This window comes from Phalacrocorax aristotelis, chromosome 2, assembly GCF_949628215.1.
Source record: "Phalacrocorax aristotelis chromosome 2, bGulAri2.1, whole genome shotgun sequence".
Classification (NCBI taxonomy): domain Eukaryota; kingdom Metazoa; phylum Chordata; class Aves; order Suliformes; family Phalacrocoracidae; genus Phalacrocorax; species Phalacrocorax aristotelis.
In genome coordinates this window covers 71,438,308-71,464,885 of record NC_134277.1, presented here as the reverse complement: position 1 = coordinate 71,464,885, position 26,578 = coordinate 71,438,308, and the positions used below count along the sequence as shown (strand labels likewise).

Genomic DNA, 26,578 nt, shown 5'->3' with positions numbered 1-26,578 from the left:
CTATTGATGTATTCAGGCTAACAGCAATCCTGTTCTTTAGCAAGCCGGAGCCCTGAGTCTAAAAACTAGCTGGGGAAGACAAGCAGTCTCTAACAACAAAAAAAAATCATCACTGTCTTGTCTAGCTGGAGAAGTAATGCTTCTCCGTGAAAATACTCTTCAACGGTCTGATTTTTCTATAAATCTCCAATTCTGTGATGAATATCATCTCTCACCCTCACCACCATGTTGCAGACTGGCCAGGCACCGCGAAGGTAGGTTGCCTGCATGCTTCTGCCTCCTGTGTAGTGAATGCTGATATTGCTTCTGAGAAGGACAGCTTACCCACAGCAGTGAACCTGCCACCACCATAAGCCATAACTATTTTCAAGGTATAATTTAAGTGAACTCAAGAGGAAAAATAGCCCAGAGATGGTGCCTGCAGCCAAAAGCTCAGACAGAAGTGGTCTCGTGTCTGTACGCAGCTCCGCAACGAGCTACTCTGCATCTTCCTGCCTCGGTTTCTCCGCTGTGAAATGGGGATGAAAGTACTTGTCTGCCTTAACGAAATCCCTGCACGATTAAATGCGGGTTGAAAGAAGGCCCTATGAAAAACACAAAGACTCTGGAGATGGTGGTCATGTTCTCTTAAGGCAGGCCCTGGCCTTACAAGAGAAGGATGTAGCATGGCCAGAGCACTTACAGCTGAGCACGAGGGGTGCCAGGGGCGCACAGCGACGGCAGGAGGAAGAGCAGTGAGGTGATGCAAGAAGTATTTAATTGGGTTTATTTGCTAAAGCCATCACGTGCTGGCCCCAAACGCAAAACCCGAGCGGTAATGAAAAGTTGCCAACACCCCCTTTGTCAGGCAGGCTGGATAAAAATAGAACACAAAAGGCCCCTCCTCAGCGCCAAAAGGCGGGCCGGGGTCTCCCTTTCTGGGGGGATGTGCGGCGTTTCCCCCTGCGGACTTGGGGGGGGGGGCGTTGGGGGGGTGGGCAGCCCTTCGCCGGGCACGGTGACCCGGCTCCGAGCAGGCACACACGCACACGCAAGGCTATGCAGGCACGCAAAGCTGCGCGGACACGCAGGGGCTGCACAGGCACAGCTGATGCAGAAACCCAGCGGCCGCTGCACAACCCCCCTCCCCAACTCCCCCCCGGCAAAACCCGCGGCCCGGGCCAAAAAAGGGGCGCCGCGGCGGAGAGCACGACGCGCCTCCTCCTCGTATTTCCTCCCCCGCCCACTTCCAGCGGCGGAGGGGGCTCGCTGCCGCCGGCTGCCGCCCGGGATGAAAAGTTAGCCGCGGCAGGATGCACGGCGCGGCGGTGAGTTTCCACGGCGGCGGGGCCGGGCCGGGCCGGGCGGCGGGGGCGCGGGGAAGCCTGGCCGGGCGTGCGGTGGGGAGGAACCTCCGGGATCTCCGCGTCAGCCCCGGCTCTGTGCGTCGGTGTGTGCGTCTGTGTGTGCGTGTGCGTGTGTGTGTGTGAGCGGGCGGCCGTGCCGCTGCCCCCGCGGCCGGGCCGTGGCAGGGGGGAGCGCGACGCGCACCGGCGCGGCGCCCCCGGGGTGGGGTGGGGGGTGTCGGTGTAACTTTTGGTCTCGGGGGGAGGCGCTGCTTCGTGCCGGGTGCGGCACCCCCTGAGGGGACACCCCAGTCCTCCTCCTCTTCCTCCTCCCCCGGCCGTTAGGCGGCGGCGGCGGCGGCGGCGGCGGCGAGGGGCTCCCCCCCGCCCCCCCGGGGCGGCGGTGCTGGCGGCGGGGAATCCGGCCCGCGGCGCGTCTGTTGTGCCTCGCGCTCCGCCGCCGTCCCTCCCCCCACCGGGCGGTGAGGAAACCCCCTCGGTGACCCCTCCCCCGACCCCTCCCCCTCACCTCCGCCTCCCTCCCCCCACCCACCCCCCCGACCGGGCCGGGGAAGGGGGGCGGGGCCGGGAGACCCGGTGACGTCACTGCTCCGGCCCCGCTTCCTGCAATAGAAAGTGAGAGAAGGTAAAACACCCCCCCACCCCCCCCCGCGCGCCTCGCGCCCCTCCCCCCGCCGGTGACCGGGGCGCCGGGGGGAGGGGCGGGGCGGGGCGGGGAGAGCGTCTCTCCCCGAGGGGAGCCCGGCGGATGCGCTGGGCCCGCCCCGCCCCTCCCGCTTGTCAGGGGAGGCTGTCCCCCTCCCCCCCCGTGTCCCCCCCTTCACCACCCCACGGCTGGGGGATGGGGCGGGGGGAGGGGGGTCTGCTCCCGTCTGGGACATGGGGGGGACGGCGGGAGGAGGGGTCTGCCGCGGGGGGCGGGCGCGGCCGGGGGCCGGCCGGCACGGCGGCGGGGGGCTGCGGGGGGGGGGGGCAGTGCCGGGGGGCGGCGCCTTGGCCGGCCCGGGGGGACGGTGCATGGAGGAGGGGTGGGTGTCGGTGCCGGGCCGTGTGTGCGTCTGTGTGTCTGTCTCTCTGTGTGTGTGTGTGTGTGTGTGCACGCCCGGGCGCGGCGGCGGCGCTGGGTCATGTTTGTGTTTGAGGTTGTCAAGTGAAGGAGGCTCCCGGCACCCCCCTTCCTCCCCCCCCTCCCGCCGCCGCCGCGCAGGGGTCGCCGCGTTCCCCGCCGCCGCCATCAGCCGCCGCCGCCGCGCCGGCCCCTCCGCCAGGTTTGCAGCGGGCTCTGTGGGGGGGTGGTGTTGGGGGGTTCGGGAGGGGGGTTTGGGAGCCGCCGTGGGAAGGGAGGGGGGGTGCGGGACGGCGCTTTCCACCGTCCCCCCAGCCCCCCGTTTCCTCTCCCCCCCCCCCGGCCGGCGCCCCCCTGTGCGCGGAGCTGCGGCAGCCACAACACAATGTGTCCTCCGCCGGCGGCGGCGGGCACGGGCGGGGACGGGGAGGACGGCAGGCCCCGCTCCCCCCCCACCGCCGGGCCGCCGCAGCCCCCCGGGACCGGCGGGGACTCCGCGCTCGCCCGCCCGCGCTTCTCCACGGGGGTGCCGGCTGCACCCCCAGCCCCAGGCGCGTTTGTCTGTGTGCTCCCCCCGACCCCCTCCCCGCTTCGTAGCCGGGGTTTTAGGGGGTGCCGCGGAGCCCCTCCTCCCACCCCCTACCCCCGCCGCCGTCCCCGCTGGGTGCCGGGCTGCGGCCGCCCCCCCCCCGCCGCCCTCCCCCCCCCCCACCCCCCCCGGCATGTGTGCAGCGCTTTGTTCGGTGCGGCGTTGCAGAGGGGTTTTCCCAGGCTCCTCCCTCTTTATTCATTCATGGTTTTTTTTTCCTCCCTCCCTTCCCTTTGCAACCCCGCTCGCACATACCGACGGCTCTCGGGGCCCCGGGGCTGGCTGCCTCCCCGCCCCCCCGCTCCCTCATCTGCATTTTTTGGGGGGCGGGGGGGTGCTAGGGGGAAGGATTTGACCTCTGCGTTTGCAACGGCCCGTTTCTCCCTCTCCCCCCCTCTTTTTTTTTTTTTTTTTTTTTTTGGTTTAAATTAAGAGGGCATGACTTTTCGCGTGGGTCCTGCACGGTGTTTCTGCCGTGGCTTTCACACGGCCACCTCTCTCCCCGAAAGAATGAGTCCTGCTGGTGAGCGGGGGAAATTGGTGGTTTTTAAAGCGTAAATAAGATGTCATTTGTGCTGCAGGGGAGCATCGGGAGGTGCTTATGATTTACGGATGCCCCGGGGGATTTCAAACTCCTGCTCCGAATAACTTGCATAAAGAAGTGACGGTGTTTATTATAACCTTTAACAACCTCAGCCCAGCAGCCCCCAGAGTTCCCACTGAAGGGGGACGGGGGTTCAGGGCATGCTTGTTGCTTCAAGCGATCCAGCCACTGCTTCCAAGACCAGGAAAATGGACCTGTTAGCTTAAGGCTTTACTCAATATCTAAATCTTTCTGTTATCCTTGCAGATAAAGTGGTGTGAGTGAACAGCTTGACAGGCTGTGTGCTCTGTTTGGAATCTTTCTTTTTTTTTTTCCTTTAATACCCTAGTGAAGAACTGTTAGAATAATATTTTCCAGCCTTCCTTTGTGTCAGTTGCAGTCAGTTTCTTCTCCTGTTTGGGTGCTTTTATGCAGCAACAGACAAAAGAAACATTAAAAATTAATGATGATATTCCTCAACAGTCTGTAGACTGAAGGGGTGGTTGCAAGTAGTCTATTTTAAATGGGTTTGAATTACATTTTTACAATAACATGGTTGTCTTAAAAAAAAAAAACCCCAAAGCTAAAAAACAAATAAACAATAAAAAAACCCAAACTGTAAATAAATATTTATTTAACAATTGTTAAAAATTCTACATACTTTCTCCTTTGAATAGCTATCCTTAATCAACTTGTCCGTATTAAGGGCATTTTGAAGTTTATATAAATTTTTCAAATGTCTTCCTAGTGTTAACTAAAAAAAAATATCTGTTAACCTGAGGTAGCATTGCTATTTTAAAAAAAAAAAGGTGGGAAGTTGTTAATGTTTTCTTTTGTTTAGCTGGAAGAGTGGAATGACACCAATCATTTTCTTTTTTTAAGTTCTTGTGTGTAAGTAGTTTGCTGTAGTTCTGTGGGAGATTTTACATCCTGTGGGATTTCAGAAACTAAGCAAAATGCTCCTTAAACTGGAAGGAAATCGTAAGAATATTTGGAAAGTAAGAAAGTTTCGCGAGTCTTGAAAAAGAGGTAGGTTTGGGGCTGCAAATGTAGGTTTGTGCCATTTCAGCAACAAGTCTGTGTGTTAGACTATTAAAACCCCTGGTCCGTCGGGTTTATCTGTACTGGGGCTTTGCTGGCTGCAGCCTCCTGTAGATGCAGCCACGTAGGACCACGCCAGGGCACAAAACTTGCCATGCAACAGTTTGCAGGTGGGTTAAGAGCCAGTGTGATTCTCTGCTGTACGTGGATATTTCAGCAGAAATATCCCATGGGGATTTCTCCCGGACTTGCACGCTCCGGGTGTGGAGAGTGGAGTTACAAATAGGGTGGATTATTGCTGATGTGGTCTGTGTTTGCCCTCCACTCTGCTCTCCCCCCACCCCGAGATGAAGATCTGTATCTTAAAGCCTGATGTCAGATTTTGTTTGGTTTTCTGGATTTGTTTGTATGGGACATGAGTTGTTGGAGGACGTCTTCTGGCTAGAAAACAGCTGACAAATGTGGAAAAGTGTCTTAGTTTTCTCATGCTTCCTGAGTAATCCCAAAAGGAGTTCACCCTCATGTAGTTTTCTTAAGATATTGGAATGCTTCACTCTGTAGAAGGATAGGTACAGAAATATTTCTTGTTCATTGCTAATTTCCATACCCCTTTGAGGCTGAAAGGGAGCAGATGAGTATCTTTGTCTTCCTTATTAATGCGTCCATCTCATAACTTTCCTCTCTCTTTTTTTAGCATATGGATTAACTGACTGCTTTGACAAGTTTATGGAGCTGCCATCTCTCTGCTTGCTGTACTTTCCATTTCTGAGAGGAGAAAGTGGTGTATGAGATTAGAGGAAAATGCCTCGGACAAAGCAGATACACCCCAGAAATCTGAGAGGTATGTAGCTCTCAGCTATGAAAGAAAAGCTCTCGGGAAACTCGGTTGCTGTTTCAATTAAGTGGTTAAAGGAATATGTATTTAAGAAGCCTGTTTTTGTGCAAAAATAGTTTGCAGGCAAGTTCTAGGAGTCCTCCGTGAGGCAGCTCTAATTTTGAGAGAAATACGCGGAATCTGTTCTTGTTCCTGCAGTCTGTGTGCTTGACAGCATTCTTGATATCCTCCAGCTTACAGCAATAACCAGCATGAACTTTGAAGATGCAAAGGAAGACATAATTTCCTTACCAGAGAATTTGCAGTTGAAATACACAGGGGGGTGGGTAATACGTGTAACACAGAAGCAGCATGAGATCTGACAGCCGGTAGTTGCTTTTCTTAATAGTAATATATTTGGCTTGCTTTTGAGGGGATCAAGCTCTCCTCCCATGCATGCCTCCCCACTATTTATCATCTCTGTCACCAAAGCTACCTTGGACATTGCTAGGTTTGACCTTGGTCTTCTCACTCTCCTGCCTTCACACAGCCGTGTGGGCACTCATTGGCTATGGAAAGGAGCAAGCAGGCGAGCGACCTGCTCCACGAACTGGCAAGCTTATGTGTCCAGGCATTTCCTTGAACAAAACCCCAGTGTGCTTAACCAAGGCCAGGACTGGCAGATGAGTGTGAGGAATCTGATCCTATGGTTATTTGTTACTGTCTTGGTAGAAATGGCCCTGGAGGAACTAAATGAGAGGAAAAATACAGGTCAGTTGCCGAGCAAATGTGTATGTTGAGGGAGAACATGCTTCCATCCCCACCCTCGTGCGCAGCTTTTGGGAGAACGTGCTTCCACCTGCACCCTCACATGTGGCTGTCATCAGGTTCTTTTTAATGTGTACTTCACAGTTGCAGTATGGAAGCGTCCCTTCAGAGAATGAAAGCGATTACAACACCACAAATATCAACATAAATTTTTAGGGGCAGGAACACCATTTGATTCCGGTTTTAACTTTTTGTGCCAAAACCCAACAAACATCCGCATGTGCTTCAGTTAGTTTACAGCTGAGAGGCTCTAAAGTGCTCGCGTATACAGCTGTATCTGAGACCTCGTGTTTGCAGACTGCTTCACTGCTATCACTAACAATCTCTGCTGGAGAAGACGTTTTTGCAGTGCCTTTATGCAGGAAGTGCTGCGCAGTGTTGTTCGGTGTGATGGATAAACCTCCATCACAGATCAGGAATTTCACATTTAGGTGATGCCGTTTCCCCTTCTTACTGAGCATAGAGCAGTAAATTGGAGCCCAATTTTTAATATGGTTGCTTACCAAGTTGCTGACATAGCTGAGCTTATGTTTTCCGATCAAACACAAAGTGATCTAATTTTAGTACTCTGATATCTACTCTTGTATTGCTTGGAACTTAAGAGGAGTTAAGTCTGTTGTAAAGCTTTCTATTCACTTAAGTAAATGCGTTTAAAATAAATAATCTAATTAAACTCCTAATTGTGTAAGAAATTAATTGCTGCCTTTTTTTTTTGCCTTGCGTAATTTCCCCAGTCATCTAGCTTTTATCGCCCCCTGTAATAGCAGTTTTCATCAGTTCCTATTTTTCCACAATTAATGGAGTTCTTGAATGAATTAAGATGGGTTAAATGTTGAGAAGGGAAATACAAGTATACAGTGAGCCCGTAATTTGAAATGATGTTGGAACGGTTAAACAGTTGTTAAAACTACACAGGTGCCGCAGACTTCAAATGTTGTGAGCATATATTGCTACTATCATGGGTTATTAGAGGTGAAGTGATTTGAAAAATCAGTTTACTTCTCATTAGTTATGCCCTATTTCCATTTTTAGTTTAGATAATGAGGAAAACTGGATTTCAGTTTCTTTAGTCATTTTATCAGTCTCTGAGAATATTGCAGAAAATATTTGCTTAAACCCTCAGGTTTTGCTGGAACTTGAGGAGGCTGAAAAATTTCACAGGTCTGTTTTCTGACAGCTTATTTTTATGTATGCGAAGTTAGACCCGCCTTAACTTGACACTCTGAACCATTAAAACTTTAAAAAATGTGGTTTTTAACTCTGTGGTTTAATCCATGGTAATGAGTACTGATGATAACTAAATCTGCAAAAAGAATAAATGTCTGTGGTCGAAGGTGAAAACTCAGCAAAGTCTTAGGTTTTATAACTTCTGCAAGACAAAGATGTAAGATTAAGTAACCTGTATTTTTAGGTGAAAAGGTATTTTTAAGTTGTCTAAACCTGATGGTCACCTTTTGTACTGTGTACAAAGAACACTCCGTGCCCTTACCTGGCTTTTGCCTCCCTTGTCCCAACTCCTCTGGCTGCCCCATAGTAATGAAATCGTCAGCAGCTTTAACAACTTGTCCAGAGCCCAACAATGTTTAACTTTTTTGAGAGATCACTGTTGAACAACCCTTGACACTCTCGATCCTGTTTTGCATCAGATGAGTTACTTGGGTTGCACTTGCAGCCCAAGTCAGCATGGAGAATAAACAACCAAGTCCATAGAACCTAAAGTCTTTTCCCCTACAAAAAACCCCAATGTGATCCCTCTCTCCCTCCCCACCGAAAAGGCACAAAGAAAAAAAAACCTACTAGAGACACAACTCCTAGTTAAGTTGATGTTTGCTGCAGCATAGGAATAAGTTTTGAAGGTTTTAATATCGCCTGTATTTACTGTAAGCAACCTTATTGTCTGGGAAAATGAAGTAGTCTTGTTTAATACAGAGAGCTAAATTCAAGATTTTTTGGTAGGAAACCTTAAGGCTCTTCTTTTTGTGACATGGCTTGATTTTACTCGTTTTGTATACTTCTGAGAGAGCTGACAGCCTTTGGCAGCTTAGCAGTGGCCTTGAAGTATCAGGATCAGTGAAGATCAAATTTATTATTTTGTGCTTTTTTTCAGTGTGCTGAGCTCGTCTCCCCCTTCTCAGCTTTCACTGTCTTAGATGAGTCAATATAGTGCTATACTAACCTGATTTTACAGCAAGGGAAAAAAAACCACAAACCTGTATCAAGATGATGGGATATGGGAAGCATTATCCTGCAAATTAAAAAAAAAAAAATTAAATTAATTGGCCATTTGTTTTCACAACTGTCTGTTAGTGACATGGTTTTAATGCTTGACTGCTGCTGAATGAGCATGTTGTATCTGAAGGGTACCAATAAGGCATCTGCTGCACTCATTTCATTATGTTGTTTTGTCACATCAGCCTTCGCTGCTTCTCACTGCAAATAGGTCCTTACGTGAAAAATGCTACACTCACCAGTGGACTGCTTTGGTGAGAGGAGGTGTACACAGTGTCAGCCTTACTCTTCTCGCTAACTTAACAGTCGCGGTCATCCCCAGCGGTAGGGATGAGTGGCTAAAATTTGAGAAAAAATTATGGTTTTGCAGGTCTCCAAAGGATATGGTTTGGATGCAAGTTCTGGAAAATGCTTAGTGGTTTCAAAGGCTAAGGCTAAAGGTGTGCCTAAGAAAAGCCTGGCGTGGGTCACCTGCCAGGTATGTGACTGGAACTGAGTTTAGAAGCAGGTGTTCCTGACGTTGTCTTAGTCTCTTAAATATTAAAGGTGCATATCGTGTTGCTAATCAAAAGCATCATCACTCCCTCTCCATGAAATAAGTGTGCTGCAGAAGACGAAAATATCTGTCTTATTCAGGCATTCAGAGGTTGCCTTTTCTTAATTTACTTTTTTTGTTGTACGAAGTCTTAGCTCACTAAAACTAACGAAAAGACTGCTTTCCATGTGGTTACACCCTATGTTTACATGGCCGAACTGATACTCAGGTGTAACGAAACATTTCACAGAAGCTGTAATGTATTCCCAGAAGTACAGTTACGTTAGAGAATCATGCTTTTAGCAGGGCTGAGTGGGCTTGGTTTGTTGTCAGATGTTTGTGAGGATATAGAATGAAAAACAACTCATGGTTTTGTTTACTTAGAAGTACCAGTTGCAGAGTTTAAAATGAAAACTTATTCTATGTATAGTGTTTATCACAGTCCTCTGATTCACCCATACAAAGCTGTAACAGAAATATTTTGAACTTTGTCTCTTTCTAGATAAGCTTTCTGTTATTTTTAAGAAGACAAATTGTTGCTGTTTTGTTTTTAACTTCTCAGTCAAATATTTCTATTTGAAACAAATGGCGGACAGGCCCATAAAGTTCAACAGCTGTCTCCAAATATTTTACTGTTTTGTATTTGACAAGGAAATGCAAGTATTACACGAATAGCTTTCCTCAATAGTTTGATAGCTTTGCAGTGATCTGAAAAGCGTGCTTAAGTTCGCTGGAGAGCTGGATACGTTCCGGGCCTTCCGATGTCCAGAAAAGCTGGGCGTCTATTACGTCTTAAGCGCGATTTAGCAAAGGCTCTTTGAGTTGGTTTAAAATCATAATGTGCTTTCAGTGCTGAAATAGGCTGCTCTACACTGAAAGCTGACAGGTTGATATTTCTTATTAGTGTTTAGTCGTGTAGTCTATAAAACTTGAGAATCGATTGGTGTGCTGTGCTTTAGTTCATGATTTGCATCAAATGACTTTAGAAAACCACTGAGATTTCTCAAGGCTCACTTCTGTAACTTGTGCTTGCTTGGTTCGAAAGAAATGTGCAAGCACAACATTTGACTTTTGGGCTTTGGTATTGCTTCTGAGACAAAAATAATGCTCCACCACAGGGTATTTCTGAGGGGTATTGATGCGGTATTGGTACATCAGAAGTGCTAGTGGTCTGCACTCTGTGGCATACCTGTGGGCATCTGGACAGATGCTGCATATGTGTCTTGGTTAAATTTCTGGAGCATGTGTAAGACACAGGTGGAGCAAGAAGTCAGAGTTTTGACTCGGTGACTTTGTTGTAGAAATATCCCTTTATTTGGCAGCAGTTCTTGTTTCTGTATATCAGATTGTTTCTTATAATTTCTTCTACAAACCAAATCTGAACCCAAAACCTCCCTCCTGAAGATAGAGAGAATGCATAGCTCTGTTGGTGTATCGTCAGCCGGAGTACTGGCAGATTCCACCTGTATTGCAATGAATAGACCGGATCTCTTGTAGACCATAGAAATACTGCCTCTGTATTTCCCTTATATTTCCCATCTGGGATGTAGAATGATAATGTTTCTCTCTTTTGTTTGTTTTTGTTTTACTTGTTTAGAGTGTGAGATCTTTAGGCTGTTTCTTATGGTGTGTATGGTCCAACATCTTGCACATTAGAGATCATCTTGGCTGCATCCCTTAAATTTCATTGTTATGTGAATAATGTCTATATTTACATGTGAAAAACTGTCCAAAATACTCTGCAGCGTAATAAAGGCTGGATTTAAAGCTGTAATTTGCCACCCTTTCCCATCACGTCTCCTGTTCCTGTGTCATTGTTCCATGTCCCTAAATTTGATCATGTGTTTTCAACAGGGTCTAGTCCTAGTCACTGCACTGGATGGTTGGGGCTTGTGTCACTGGCCACAGGTGATGGACGAAGGCCTGTTGAGAGTGGATTGCAAGAGGGGAAAGAACAGTAGGGTGGATAACACTGTTCAGTGTTGCCTTGAGACAACTGCTTTTAATTCCTGCCTCTACCACTGAATTTCTTGTGTGAGACTGAACGATTCTGTTACACCAAACCTTTGCAGCCAGCCACTACTTGTGTGCGCTGCATTTTGCATGAGTCGAGATGCCCAGGCAGAAATTCTGAGTATTTGCAACTGCAGTTGGTTCACTATGGCTACTATAGTTTGGATGCAAAACACTGTGAAAGTGATAAGTATCTTAACAAAAAAAAAATAAATTGAGGTCTAGGTGACTTAAGCTGAAGATCCAAGAACAGCCAGCACTTTTGGCAAATCTTTTAGTCTCTCTATGCCTCTGCTTTCTGTCTGTAAATTGGAGATACTGGTATCACATCAGCCTCTAAGGGCTCAGAAGATAAAGTTGGTAGTGTTGTGAAGCAGGCACTCAGTGGCTAAATAACAGAAAAGACAATGAAGAAATTGGTAGTAAACAGAGCCAAGCAGTGAGCACAGCCCATTTTGCGCACTGGCTTAGTTTGTGTAAACACCCTTACTTTTGGCATTCTCCAACTTCTTGCTGGTTTACTTCACAATCTTAACATTTAAAAGGTATTCTTAAAGGTTACTTCCTAGCTTTTAAAATACCAAACTAAAAACCACCAAGAAATTCCACCGTATTGAACCACAACCCTTCTCATATGATTCATTGACGTGTTGGGACCTCAAACTGCAACGCAGGCTTTTGTGGCGCGAGCCGTGCAGCTTGCTGATGTACTCCGCGTGGACCAGGCGCTGGAGAGTGGAGAAAGAAATTGCTCCCCTCGGTGAGTGTTCATCACCATGTTGCAGAGTTTCGAGCTGTTGCTGAGAAAGCCCCTGCAGCCAGGAGGGAATACTCACTGCAGGAAAAGTCTCCAGAGAGGAAATCTTTAATGTCATTGTTTCCCAGCTGGTTTCGAGGCAGGTTTAAGCCATTGCTGGAGGAGGAGGAGGAGGAGGAGGAAGTGAAGTGGTCCATGCCTTCCCCTATCTCAGGTGCTTGTTGCCTACATTGTGTTGCCCTCCTCACTCGTGTATTTGGTGCTCCCACAGTGGAAGAAGTTGTGATACCCCAAGGGAGTTTTGCCGTGTGTATGCAGCCGTCTTTTTGAGCTGCTTTAGTTGTCCTAAGACAGGTATAGATTTTAATAAGGATAACAAAAGGTGTGTTCCTTATTTCTGGTTTCTTTGCTTTTGCCTCCAGAACCCCCCTTCTGTTGACAAATTTCAAAACTGGGAAGCGGTGGAGGTTCTTAATGGATGATTTAAAGAATTTTAGTGTACTGGTAAGTCAGCAGCAAACTGAACTGATCTCAGTTGACACCTTAATTAAAAACAAAAACTCCCTCTAAAATTTGGTGTAGAACTTTTCATTCAGAATGAACAAAATTTGGCTAAGATTTAAGCAATCAACAAGGGGTCCAGAAAACCAAACTTGATTGTAGCTGGCACTGTCAGCTTTGACTATGTATTTATAGATTTCTGCGTATGCACACTAAATATTAGGAAAAGAAAACGGGAATAATGCAAAGAGTCTGCTGGATACAGACAGTGGCAAAAATAGGTGCTTTCAGAGGGAGTTAAAATAACATAAAGAAAAGGGATAAAAGAATGGTATTCCAGCTAACAGGATTGAAGAGGAATACCTGCAAGAATGTTATGAAAGAATGGAGAAAGGAGCTTAGTTCAGTTCTCTTGGTAGTAGAAAACAACGAATTGTATTTTTTTGTGGAATATAAAATCATTGTAATTGCAGTTAGAATCAGGCTTGAGCTGGAAGAAATTGGTCAATGGTAAGGTTAAAAAAAATTGAGTTCATACAGAAACGAAAAAGGAAGCAATGAACTGGGGATTGAAAGCTACATATAAGCCAGGCAGATTTCTTTCAGAGTACAGTGAAGTGGAAACAGTGCAAAGCTGTAATTCTGCCTCACCTTTACATCCTGTGTCTTCTTTATTGCTAACTGAGTGTTGAGTAAGAAATGCTACAGAATTTGGTATTTGCTGAAGCATGAACTCCAGTGTGTTAGGAAGGTCATGAAAAAAATTGTAGCCGTGAAAAGAGAAACAAAAAGTAAGATTTCAGCAGTTGTTCTTTCAAACATTTCTATTAAAGCAGGCAGTTGGCTGCAGGATGAAACTGAGTCCAGTCTTTTGAGCCCAGGAAAAATTACATTTTGTAAGAGTCCATCTTTCTTATGAGCATTTAGAAGAATGTGACTTGTTGGTTGGTTTTTTAAATCCTTGCATCTCAAGAGACTTTGGTTTCCTGTTGGTGTCTGTGTAAGGTAACTGTTTTAATGGGGGGAAGAGGGTTGTATGTGTTTGTGTGTGTGTGAACTTCCTTAAAAAACCAAACAAACAAAAACCCCAACAGCCACTTCTAATGCGTAACCATTAGAAATTAACATGGAAATAACAAAATCCCGGATAGGCTGGAGAAGCTTGACTGAGAGAGCCTCCTCGCAGGTTTATGGTCATCTACATCTCAAATGGCTGTTATGAAAAATGTGAAGGCTTATGGTCTCACGTTTTTCTTAATTGACTTATTACAGCTTTAAAACCATGCAAGTTTCTCTGTTGACAGACCTGCCAGTATGTTCAAACTTTGAAGGCACCAGTCCACTGGACTTTGCAGTTGTGGGATGTGTTACTGCAGAGTCTTCTATCTAGCCCAATGAACTTCCCAAGAGCATTGCTACCATTCAAAAATATCTGAGTCCTGCAAAATTGGATCGTGTCTGCATTACAATGCTGAAAGGGCTTGTGTGATAAATACTTGCTGCTCCAGGTGAGGATTTTTGGGCTGTGGGAAAAATTCCCGGTCCTTGACAGGGTGGGCGGGTGTGCAGGACCTTGCTCAGGGAGCTCAGTAACAGCACACTGTTGCCTGCGTGTTAGGGGGTGGTGTCTGTTTGACCTAACACTTGGCAACAAGTTACTGAAGAGGTGAAAACTATTTTTCTCCTAACCAGTGTCAGTCGTCCTCACCAAAACAGTCAACCTGTAGCCCATCTTGATGTACTCAGGAAGCTTAGAAAAAGGTTCTGTTCTGGGGGTTATGTTGTCTTGGTTTGGTTTTTAATCCTGAAATTATTCCCTTTCATGGCATGTATTTTGAGTTTCTTCTTATGAACAGACAACTTGATTTCAAATTGCAAACTGCTGTAAATATTTATGCTGGAAAATGTGAAGGAGACTTCCTAGAGCTACACATTTTCAAAAAGCTAGTTATACCAGTATGTGTTTCCTACACTTGTTCATTCTTTGGTATGTTGGACTTCTGTGGTAAGCATTTTAGTTCAGTAATGGTTTATGAGATTATGGAGAGAAAAACTCAGGCTCTTACTCAGCTGGAAAAGTAAGATTTTCCTTGGTGTGTTAAAACAGATGAATAAACTGGACTTTAAATTTCCAAATTAGATGAGCTGAGCGAAGTGCAGCCTTTCCCTCCACTTGTTTAAACATATCATAACTCAGAATATTTACATTAAGAAGAAGGGCGCGGGGGAACCCTTAGGGCAGATGTTTGGAGCCTTCGGTGACGCATATGTGGGGGAAGTGGGGAAACTCTAGTTCAGTAGGCGAGGCAGTACTGTTTGTTTATATACAAAAGCTTTTTAAATGCCCTTAAAGCCTCTCTCAGAATGAGGCTGCACGGAGAATATGCTGACTTAGCGATTCCCGTATGACCTTTGGTGGCAGACTGAAGAAGAAATGTATTTGTAATGATCCACAGGTTGTGAAAAGCGGAAGGAAGATTTTTGTTAAGGCAAAGTTGAAAAAGTCTGTGTACTTGAAAAATTAATCTTTAAGAATTTGTTGATACTTACGTAATTGAATGTGGTTAATGCAGTACACTGAATTTAATATTTTTGATTCCCAGCAGAAGCAGTGAGTAGAGAATGCATGTTCGTATGTTAAATACCCCCTGAACTTTTTTCCCCCTGAATTCCCTGTATGCTTAAAGGATAAGTTCCCACCAAGTCCCCTTCTCAAATCCTGGGGCAGACCTCCCGGGCTGAAATCGCAGAACGTTTGGAACGAGCTGTGAGGAGGAAAAGGCAGTGGTTCAGCCGGAGCCTGTGGTGTAGCGTCGCTACAAAACAACTGCGTGTGTGTTCCTAGTTACCTATGAAATATGTGGCTTAGGGCCTGCCAGCGGTGGTAGTCATGGAATATCCGATGCCATACCGCATGACTTCCTCTGATTTTTGGCCTAATTTCGGGGGGTGGGAAGTAGGGTAAGTTAGTGTTGCATGGCATTGTTTTTTAACCACTGAGCTCTGTTAAGTCAGATGGGAGATTGCACGCTTGTCCTTACCCTAAAGGTTGCAATGCTGACACGATGCGGAGCCAGGAAAAAGAAAGAAATGTTTAGAAGTGGCACTTAAAATATAATTTCTGTGGTGCTTTTGCTATTCCATTACCTATACGGAATCTCTAGCCGCTGTGCTTTTCAAAGAGGAGTGCATGTCTCTTGCACAGCAGATATACAGATCTCTACCTTTTTTCCTGCTTCAGGATTTCTTACAGAAAGAAGTATTTCTGTCCCAGATCTATGAAGGAAACACAATGGTGTATGTATTAATGTACATGCAAGTACATGTAATGATGTAATGTAAAAATACTTCACACTCCAATTTTTTATTAGCCAAATACCTAATATGCCCAAATGTTCCTGTAATTCTCAGCTCTCAGAGGTAGAGCTAAGTGTGAATGCTGTAATAGTTCAATGCCTTGAATCTTAAAAGGAAATTGCCTTCATCAGTGCAAGGGCAATGCTTTTGTGGCTAAGAGGCAGATTAGGAACTGTGAAAATGCTAAACTTTATTATAGGGATGATTTACTAATTTTCAAACAAATCTTTATGTAGTGTACACAGCAGACTTGCTGACTTTGTCTCAAGTATTGCATACGTTTGTTAGGGAGCGGGATAGTACCTTTTTTCATTATAACAATTTATGGAACATTTAATTGTGTCTTCCCCTGGTGTTTTTTCCTTCTTCTAAACAAAGTATATTTCTGTGTCAATAACACCTTATATTTATTTTGGAACACTGCGTATGTATGTCATGTCCAGGTGTATGTGTCTGTTAGCGCATTTCAAAATAGTGCTTTCTTTCTGTGCTTTTTCTTTTTTTTTTCCTTAGAATTCTAGAATACAACCTGAAACAGTGATGTTACTTCTGGAGATACCAGGGGAATTTCTGTTCTGGTACAGGGTGATTTTACTTTCGTCACACTTGTGAAATGCCGTTTGTTTTCAGCACCTCTTCAGCAAGGTTTGGTACCAGGATTGCTGTAGAACCTGGCTGCCATCCCTGTTCAGGTACATGAAATCCATTCCCGCAGTGGTAGAAAGCAAGCCAGTTTTTTTTTGTTTAGCTGCTAAATGCAGATCTGCTTCCCTGTTAAAACGGTCAATCTTCCCTCTCTTAGGCTTATTAATTAGGCTAGTCATTAGGCTTGCTCAGAAGCCCTGCAGTCTTAACAGTTTATGGTTTTCTGAAGCTTTCAGTTGTCTTGGTGTGTCATCTGCATATGCAAGAGTACTGTCAGGGCAAACTCTGAAATTCCCTGATGGAGCAAGTTGGGATCTCCTGCTTGGGGCCTTTGCCGGAGGGATACCGTATCCCAGAGTGAGTGGGCACCGTAGGCAGATCAGGGCACGTCCCAGAGCTTGTGGGAAGTTTTCACAGGCATCCAGGCAGGATATGGCCTCAGCACAAAAGACGTTTTAATTATTAATGTTTTTCCAGTTTCTTATGGCTGGCTTCTATCATGCCTTTACTAAAATAAATGAATAGCACATTCTTCTTTAAGACTATCATTTTAACATTTTTTCTTCACAACTTTTTTTTTGCAAGTGGTGTTTCTCTTTTTTTTCCTCTGTGCTTTTTTTTCCCTGCTCTCATTCTCTTTTTCCAGGGTGACTTCCAGTCTTACTATCTATGGATATTGCTTCTCTACCATTCTGACTGCTAGTGCAAATATAACCAACAGTCTAGTAGACATCTAGGAAACAGGCAAATTCATAGTGTTGTCTTACTCCTCCCTGGTTTTTCCTCCTGCTCTTAAGTCTCACGAACCGTTGATATTGCCAACATTGTACGTGCTTATGTTTGCTCCCTGAACAAAGTTGTAGGTATAACGACATTTCTACTGAAGCGACCCAGAGTTTACACAATGAGGCCTTAAAAAATACAGTTAACAAAGTATGTTCTTCAGGAATAACTTCTTTACAGTGCTTTGAGAAAGCAGAACAAGAAATTTGGTATAGAGAAGCATGGTGTATTAAGAATCAAGGTTCAGAGATTTAAAGAACGTGGTATCTGTCTGTAACACGCTTGGGAAGCAATGCCAAGTAATGGATTTTCAGTATATCTGAAAACTGACCCCATTATTGTACGCAGTATTTCTATGGTGTCTCCAAGATGAAAGAGCAAGTGTGCGTGTGGTTGCATTTCTCATAGGTCTGTATAAACATGTTTAGAACTGTTTGGAAGTGCAAAAATAGAGTTAATATTGAAATATTTTCCCAACTTTTACAGTAATTTTTTGTACTTTTTGGGGGTGTGTGTGCATGTGTGTAGAAGTTCTTGATATCTCCATTCTGTAGGAGATTCACATTCTAGCAGCTTTTCTTTTGAATGCTCAGCCTCCATGCTTTTGTAAAATGCTGACCAGATTTGCACAGTAGGTCTCTCCTGCTTACCGTCTCGGACTGTCAAAGGGGAGTTCAGTAGAGAGAGTGTGTGATGAGCAGGCTGGCGTGCCCCATGTGCCTTGCAGCCTCCTTGCCTGCGTCTGTCTGTCGCATAAAGAGGAAAAGATAGTTTGAACCCATTGAGGTATTTTCTTGTGGACCTTAGTATGTTACCTGTGGTCTGGTATTAAAAGCTTATAAATGCAGCTTGTGAATTTCTGATTTTCAATTTGGCTGGGAAATCACGATTTGCACAGCATGGCCAGCGACATTCCTAGCTTACCGATATTGGCCTTCTGTAGTTGGGTGTATTAATTATAAAAAGCTATTTAAACATACTTTAGAAACAGGCAGGAATCTGAATGTTAATGGTTCTTTCGGTGGAAAATAACGGCCTGAAAAGGATGTAGTGGTCACTGTTTTCCAGAGCTGAAAGTTTCTGGTTAACCACGTATTTCTGCAAGGGCATTGAGATATTTGAAATGCTTTAAAATCTACTGATGTGAGGAAAAGGGGCAGAGGAGACAAAGCCTGTTTTTAAGCTAACAGAACCGGTTAATGTAGGTGCACAATTCTGTACTGGTTACCTGCAAGTTAATTTCAATCTCACATTTCTAGTAAACACTGATGTAAAACGTATCTCTTGAGCCAATGTTATAACTAATCAGCTTTTTCTCTAAGAGGCTTTAAAAACACAGTTTTGGCAACAGTACCCAAGATGATATTTGACAGAAGAACCCTCAGTAAATGGAAAGAAAGCTGGTAATCAGTTTTGATTAATGGGTCTGCATTCTGTTATTTAAATGTTTATATCCTGATTAACATGTATGCTGCATGTAAATATGCAATTTTACTTTAGCAAAATTTGAGGTATGGAGAATGGAGATAATCTTTCAGATGCTAAAGGCTGGGGACGTGAGGTAAAAAACGTGCTGGAGATGCGCCCACCTCCCTCAGCCGTGTAAAGTGATACCTACGTGACTGGTATTTTCACTTAGTTGTGGGATTATGGGGTTTCTTAATGAGATATGGGTAAAGGCAAAAGTGTGGTGGGGTTGGTTTTATTTTGGTTTGGGATTTTTGCAAACTGTCTACAACAATCTTAGGTTTTAACTGAAGTATTGAGGCTTTTGTTCATGAACTGAATGTCTTCTGCTCCTCATTTTGTTAAAGGCAAAGAAAGTTGAGTGTGTACACAAGTTTGTGAGATTTTTGTGGATTATTTTAAGAATTGTCAATTCGTGATAGCATCTGATGATTTAAATCTGCATTTGTATTGTGGTATTTGCTTCATATATGTGTGCAGAATAGTTGCTATTTCCTATGTTGTTCATAATGTTGCTTTTTTTTTTTAACTTTCATGTAAAAGCAATAATTCTGATAACAGTTCTTAGGTACCAGGATATAGTGGTTTGCTTTGCCAACTCACTTCTGCTGCAAAGTTGAGACTTCTGGCCAAAAGAGCATGTACATCTTTCAGGGTTGCAGATCCTGGCTTTGTGAAAAACTGACTGATTCAACAGTTGGCCTGCCACGTAAGCACACCATAAAAAATGAGCATCTGACAGCGCTGTGGCTTAAAGTAGTGGATCTGACACAGGCATATGGAAAATTCATGCAACAGGGGTACTGTATCAAAACAATTTCTGTAGAGAGGCAAAACTGAATCCTTTCCCTGTGTTCCTCCCTCCTTTGCTTTCCCGTGACTCTCCGTTTTACATTGCTTGCTTCTCACCTTTTGCATTTTAAATGATTCCTCTTGAAAAGTTGGCATCTTGTACGAGGATTGAACAGTTCCTTGAAGAGTTTTTAGGTAGAACGATTAAACTTTGAAAGGGAATACTCACATGGAGATAACATCAGGAAGGTGGGACACTTGAAAAGCCATGGTTCCTCTTCCCCTTTATCATGACTGTCCAAAAGGAGAGACAATATATTGCACTCATGCGTTGGAAAGGGAATTCCTGCACAGGATAATTTGACTCTCTTTCTTCCAGAGGAAACTCAATATTCTTTCTGTGCCCTCTGGTGACACAAACCTTTTTCCCCCTCCACCCAGTATGTTTTTGTTGCATTGGTTTTTATATCCTCTGCAAGGTTTTGTATTCGTCTTCTGCGTGGGCTTGCAGAGCAAAGACTTCTGTTTACACAGAAGGGGCTCTGTTGTTGTTGAACTGGCAGAGGTTTTGAGGACTGTGAAGGGATAGAAAGTAAACATAGGCAAGCAATAAATAGAACAATCATGCTTCTCTTATAGCAAGCAAGTCTATAACTGATCTTGCCAGCTTATTTGGTTGCATATTCCTTTTTCCCCCCGCCCTCCCCTCTTGCCTCAAATGTTTTTAAAACTGTTAGACATAAGCAGTACCAAACCAACGTAATTCACAGTTGTCAGGTTTTCTGCATAGGTAACATCCAAACTGCTTGGTGCTCTGTGTTTTTACTATTGCATTGGTGTTGGAGTACCATTCATGCATCCAGTTTTCTTCTCACTTTGCTAGAAAAAAAATGAAGGAAATAGCTGGAACTGACTTGGGCATTCATCCTGTCATTTTTCTCTGTTCTCCTTGAAGTCATCCAAAAACAAAACAATTCAACAGTAACGTTTTTCACCAACTGTAACTGGGGCTTCTGTATTTTTGGTTGCACTTCTTTCAACAGAACTTTCAAAATAAGGTATTGCTGTTACAACTACCACAACGTCAAGAAGTGGAGGCACAGAAGGATTAAGAGATGTTCTCAACCAAGGTGTGTAGCCACCTACTCTCTACTAAAGCCTGAGGAGCTGTTGCGCCCAAAGCCCTTGCTGGATCAGGCCCTGGAATGGTCATTGAGGGTCATGCTGGGGGATGAAGCCAGGTCTTTCCGGGCTGCCCCGGGTAGCAGTGGTTACCGCTGACCCAGCGTTTTCCAACAGAACCCTCTCCTAAAATATTTGAGCTGTGTGGCTCTCTTCACAAGACTCTCCCCTGCCCTGTCAAGTATTTGTGACTAGTGCTATGGGGTGTAGATTAATGAGATACAGATGTGTTTGTCCAGGGTCCCACTGTCTTGCTGCACCAGAGGGACACAACTCTGAATAGCATCACCAGTCCCAGGAGCTGCCCGGTCTGCTTTTCCCTCTTACGAGTTTCATCTGAGGGTGGTGAATGCATTATTGAAATGAAGCGCCTGAAGATACAGTTAGACTTTCATTCATCCTGAGAAGTAATTAGCAGCTGGATGTCTTGCCACTGAGAACTAATTCCCTTCAGTAGCGCCCAAGCCCTCTTCTGGGTCCCTGCAACTACATTTGTGTGTCTTTGGCTCAGCTGGGCTGTTGCAATGAATGTGGCAGGCATGCCTCTGAACATGCAGATCTGTGTGTGCAGTGAGCCTGTGCAGTGGACTAGGGCTCGCACTCTAATTTCTGAAGCAGTAGCCCAGCAGCCTGGCCCCGGTGATGTACAGGCTGCAGATTTCTGCTCTGGGCTGCAGCTTCTGTGAACCAGCAGACTTCATGCCTGGGAACCACACTAGCCTAGGGACCACAAAACATGAATCATGGGGATTAGAGCCTCATGGCAAGATAAAGGGAATACACTTCTGGCTGTCTAAAGGTTGGAAAAGCTATTCTCCATCACTGTTGCCATCTTTGTGCCCAGGAGTGCTGAAGAACTTGGCATGATGCTGTGTGGTGGAAGTCGACGTGGGTTTATCCTTCATGTGTGCCTGTGTGAGAAAAGTGTGTTTGGTAAACAAATTTTAAAACGCCTGCTTTGCTCCTTCTGCTTCGTATGTAAATCCCACCGTGGGAACTGCATATGTGCTTAGTTAGCATTTTAAAGTTGTAGAAGACTAATGATGCTGCAGCGTGGGTGCATGAAGCCATGCTGTAGCTTTTTGTGTCGTACCACTGACCAGGTGTGTGCAAACCACCCAGGAGTCTGCCAACGGGTGGAGGAAGGGGCTGTCGCTCTCCTGGCGCATTACTCCTTTGCTCCCCTGGTACGGCTCTGGCTGGTACACACACTGCTTTGCTTGCTTTGGTGCTCTTACAAGCTCTACGAAAGAATTGTTGTAATAACAATGCAGACTTCTAAGTAAAAAGCCCACTGGAAAAAAAGCTGAGTTTCTTTCCAGAGCTGAATCCAATCACCCCACCCGTTTTCTCTCTTCAGAAACTGGAGCTTGGGAATTGCTACAGAAATGCTCTTCCAAGTCACAGTCATTGCTTCATCCCCATCCTATTAACTGTGCTCGTGTGGCGGTGAGGAAGTCCAGCAGTGTTCTGAAGTCAGTGTATACAAAATCCTCCATATGGTCACAAAAAAAGTATTAGTTTGCAGTTCAGTAGATAAATATATTCCCCAAGAAAAACTTTGTCCGTACCTGTCTGTAGCTAGCTGGCACTAATGTTGGAGCATGCAGCTGAGAGGAAGAGGGGGGTAAATATTCCAATTCAGTCGTCTTTGCTTTTTCCTGACTTTACCTTTCCATTCATGTTTAATGCCCATGGGAATATTTGTTTCTTACAGGTTATTTTATTTGCCTCCCCCCCGCCCCCCCCCCAAAATAAATTATACACAGATTATATAAATTCTGTACAGAGTATCTTGCTTTAAAAACTAGATTAAAATAATTTATTTGTTCAACGAAGACAAAAACTGTGAATTAGAAGAGCAGATTTGTGGCTTTTCATTCAGTATTGATTCATTTTATTTGTACTCCTGTCCTGTATTGAGCTGAGGCTTTTACTTTGCAGAAAAGGAGAAGCATGTACTCATGTCAAGAGCATAATTCCTAGTTATTTTCAGCAGGTGCTTAAGCACAATTGTAAATTCCGCCTTATAGCTGAGCAATTCACCCTCTACCCCTGTATGTAAATTCGTAGTGGAGGACACAATGAGGGGTTTGAGTGTATAAATGGTATCTTTTTTTTCCAGTATGGAATTCCCCCATTGAGAGGCCAGGCCTAAAAATACCAAATGTTTCCACAAACAATTCCTGTGCACTGTGTTGAGTAATACAACTACAACCAAGGAGAGAGCTTCTGCTGACAATTTCCCAAATGAATGCAGGAGTCCAAGATGAGCTAGTTTATGTACAGCTTTTATTATTGGTCATAGGCTCTTACCAGAAATCCAGATGGGCTTGAATCATGCAGCAGATGAATGACACAAAATGACTGTGGCTGCAGGATGAGGTTCCTTTTGTGTACCATAGAGGATATGGTAACTTCCAGTTAGTGACTTCAAAATATTTTACAGAATGCAAATGAGCAAGTTAGGGCATGTAAACAAAAGTTGTCAGACTTCTTTTCAAGGTAAGCTATTGAAGTGCATGCCATTGAAATGTGTGACTTCATTTAAAGAAATAATTTTGTATCGGTACTGTGTTCTTCCAATGGAGTGTTTCAATAAATAAATACTTTTAAAAAAAAAAGCCTCAAAACTTTCTTAGTAAATACAAGGGAAATTAAAAAGTAAAAAGCCAAACGGAGTAGAGGAACTTTACAAGGCAGATAATAATTCTTCTAAAATAGAAAATCTTGGTTAGGGGAACCTGAAGTGCTTGATTTTAGGAAAGTTTCAGCATAACAGAAATTTCTGAGTGGCTGCTAATTTGAAATATGAAGTTCAGCATGAAAGTTAGTAAGCTTATGAGTTCAAGTATTTCCCAGTGCTCATATCCAGTAGATGTACAGGCATGTTTATGCAGCATCAAAAACCTTCATGCCTCTTTTTCCTGCTGTTGCCATGCTGTACTTTCCTTGGGAAAAATCCTGGTCCAGTGATTGTGGAGTTTTCATGTCAAAGTATGCTCGCTCCAAATTAAACCCCTGCAGAAGCAGGTGAGTAGCATAGGGAACCCCTTCATCACAGCAGGGTCCACCAGCTACAAGTGTAGTTGTTACTCAGGGTGGTGGAGGCAGGTCTTTTAACTGATCCAGACCATTTGCTTGTTTGTTTGGCAAAGAAATTGATCCGAGTGATGCTGTCACTGGACTGGTTTCACCAGTATCCTTATTTATATCAGAATGGTTTCAAGTACAATATATAATTGGAAGCAGTGTAGGGGAGCTCGTTGGCCTTTGTGGATTTGCAGAGTTTTAAATCTCTGGTTTTGACACAGTTGAGACCGTCCCTGAAAGTGACTGAGCGACCCTTGCAGGCCTGTCAGCACAGCCCATTGGCACTCGGGACAGTAACTGTGGCCCGAAGTCCACTCAGGTCTGGTATTTCCACTCCAACAGATCCAGTTTAAAACTAGCATCAAGCACTCCTTACACCAGCAGCTGGTGTAGCCCAACATGTGCCCGTGAGTAGCTGTTTTTCACTCTGTATTGACAGTCTAAGCTGTAAATAATGCTTGAATCTCTTTCTAAGCTTACTTCCAGCTATTTTTTTGGTGGAGTATTTATTGTCAGCCTGGGATGGGCTGCATGTTTCTTCTGTGTGGAGAAGCCTTCACATAGCGAATTTTTGCTCACCTCAACTTCTGTAGAAATCCACTTCTGAGAAAAGGGTGGCAATTGCCCCAGATTCTCTGCTTCTTTGGAAACACAGAAAAGGGAAAACATTTTTTCTGTTAGTGACTGGTCTAATTTGTATTTCTGCTTGCATGAGAACATATCACAAATTCGCAGAGAAGGATTTGTTTTGGGGTCCTTTTAACCTGAGAACTCTTGGGGTTTTTTATTCCTGGCAGTAGAATTACATTCACTGTTTCTCCTATTTCAAATCTAATTTCTAAACATTATGGGAACTGTAATGTAATTGTCTCTGTGAAGTGTCAGGGTTGCCATTCATTACAGACACTTTTGGGGTGTTTTTGGGTTGTTTTTTCAACCAATGGCTCATGTAGGCTGGGGATGAGTGGGGCTGTTGAGCCAGAGGCTCTGGTGGCAATTTTGGGGGTGGTCAGATACCCTTTAACCTTTGATCATTGCGGTAGTTAATACCATTCTGTTTAATCCTGATAAAACATGCTGAAAATAGTCAGATGTTTGTGTGTAATAGCATTATATTTTTTTCTAAAGGTAATAAGGATGCTGATAGGCATTTCTTTTTTCCGAAGGCAAGCATAGTATTGATACAGAAGTGTTTTCTCTTGGGACATCAGTATCAAGTCTGGTTTAGGCTATTTCTGTATGCATACCTATCCTTCTAGGCCTGTAATATTCTCTGGAATTCCCACAGTTTTCTGCAAACAGCTTTATTATTAGATATGTGCTTTCTGAAGTCTCTACTTAGGTTATCTTCAATATTGTGATGATATTCAGGTCTCCCCTAGCAGCCAGACAGCCCAGGTCGTATGTATGTGGGGAAAAAAAGAGGCAGGCAGGGAACAGGGGCAGGACAAGGGGTTATGGAGGAATCGGGACTGTATAATTTACTTACCTGTATGGGAAATGTCTAAATCTACTTAGAAATTAAACTTTCTTAGCTCTTTCCCCAAACTTGATTTTTTTTGTATTTGCCTGAAATAAAGATAGTGGAGAGAAATATGATATCACTAGAGAATGTGAAGCAGATTCTCATAGCCGTATCGATTATGCTGTTCTGGACAAGATTATTTGTTAAATTATTGATATGCTTGAACAGCAGCTCTGAAAATATGTAGAAGATGAGGTAAGAATGAGGATAGATGGTTGATGCAAAAACCACCCAAGAAAACTGGATCCAGATGGAGGACATGGGATCTACATTCTTGAGCGATGGAAAGGCTCTCCCATGTTTATCCCTGTTTCCCATTATTTTCAGCACAATGTGAGGAACTGTATGCTACATTTATGTATTGGAACTGAGAGTAAGAAAGTAGTAATGAGTCTGTTTTCGGCCTGTTGTGCTTTCTTTAATTTACAGCATCGTCGCTGTGCTGCCGTGAAGGACAGAATATAGCCTTTGTCCCTACTCAGCGATAGCGGAACCAAGAATGAGGCATGCAGTTGGCAAAGACTTCGGCAACAGAGTCCCCATTCATAGCTGCAGAGTAGTTTGTTTTAGCTGTGTTTCATAAGCCATTTGTGGTATAACTCAGGACGTCGCACAGAATAATACTGGGCATGGAATCCATCTGCTGTACTAGATATTGAGAAGGGAAAAAAGATACCTTATTGCAGTCAGTTGCTGGGATAGGCCTTCAAAAGCTGGGTAAATTGGAGGATTATGACCCATTCCCTTAGCGACATCAGAGGGCAAGTGCTAGAAGCAGTAATGAGCGACTGCGATAGACGTCCTGCTTGCGCACAAATATTCAGTTTTACCCTTTATGAACCTGATACCTATTTAGGGCTTTTGTGAGTTGTACACAGCCTGGACTGGTAAGAGAAAGCTTTTTCTGAAAATACTACATGAATTACCAACCTCATGGTGTGTAGCAGTGATGTTTTAGCAGGGCTGTAGGAACTATAAAGCAGATAAGATTTTTGTCATTGAGCTCTGAAAAGTTACTGCTGTTAGGTATTGTGTTTCCTGAAAGCAGAGCCACCTGCCTTTTGTAATTAACATTCTGCCCAATAGTATGCAAAATCTTATTAAGTAGAATGTTTTTGCTTACAGTGGAAAGAAGGAAAAGGGAGCAGCTGAAACACATCAGAAGTTGGTGATACTGAAAATATTGCCTTGCCATCCTGACCGTTGTCTGACAAAGGAGTAAAATACTGTATAAAAGTCCTCAGTTAAAGTGATGGGCCTTTGCATTTTGCTTTGGAGGACTTGTAAAACAAATAAGTGAAAGCAGGCATTTCCCAGAGTCATGGATTGCCTTTGCCTTTGTTTTGTCTGCTCTTTGCCAGGGAGGCACTAGATATTGCCTGCTTGGCAAAACGTCTTGCTTTTTCTTGGCATTTGATACCACGAGTCCTCA

At 44.5% G+C, this 26,578-nt stretch overlaps 1 protein-coding gene across 3 annotated transcripts in view; it reads left to right on the top strand.

The window, feature by feature from the left end:
• The first annotated feature begins 1,212 nt into the window (after positions 1-1,212).
• HIVEP1 (HIVEP zinc finger 1) overlaps positions 1,213-26,578 on the top strand; it is a 121,860-nt gene continuing 96,494 nt past the window's right edge. Inside the window, exons 1-2 of one of the 3 annotated variants that reach the window (XM_075084053.1) lie at positions 1,213-1,307; positions 5,320-5,466. In XM_075084053.1, coding sequence (XP_074940154.1) covers positions 5,427-5,466 — 40 coding nt within the window. In that variant the 5' untranslated portion in view covers positions 1,213-1,307; positions 5,320-5,426. Of the gene's footprint in view, positions 1,308-2,363; positions 2,615-5,319; positions 5,467-26,578 lie in introns of those variants that run through there. The other 2 variants (XM_075084052.1, XM_075084054.1) reach the window with 2 other exon arrangements.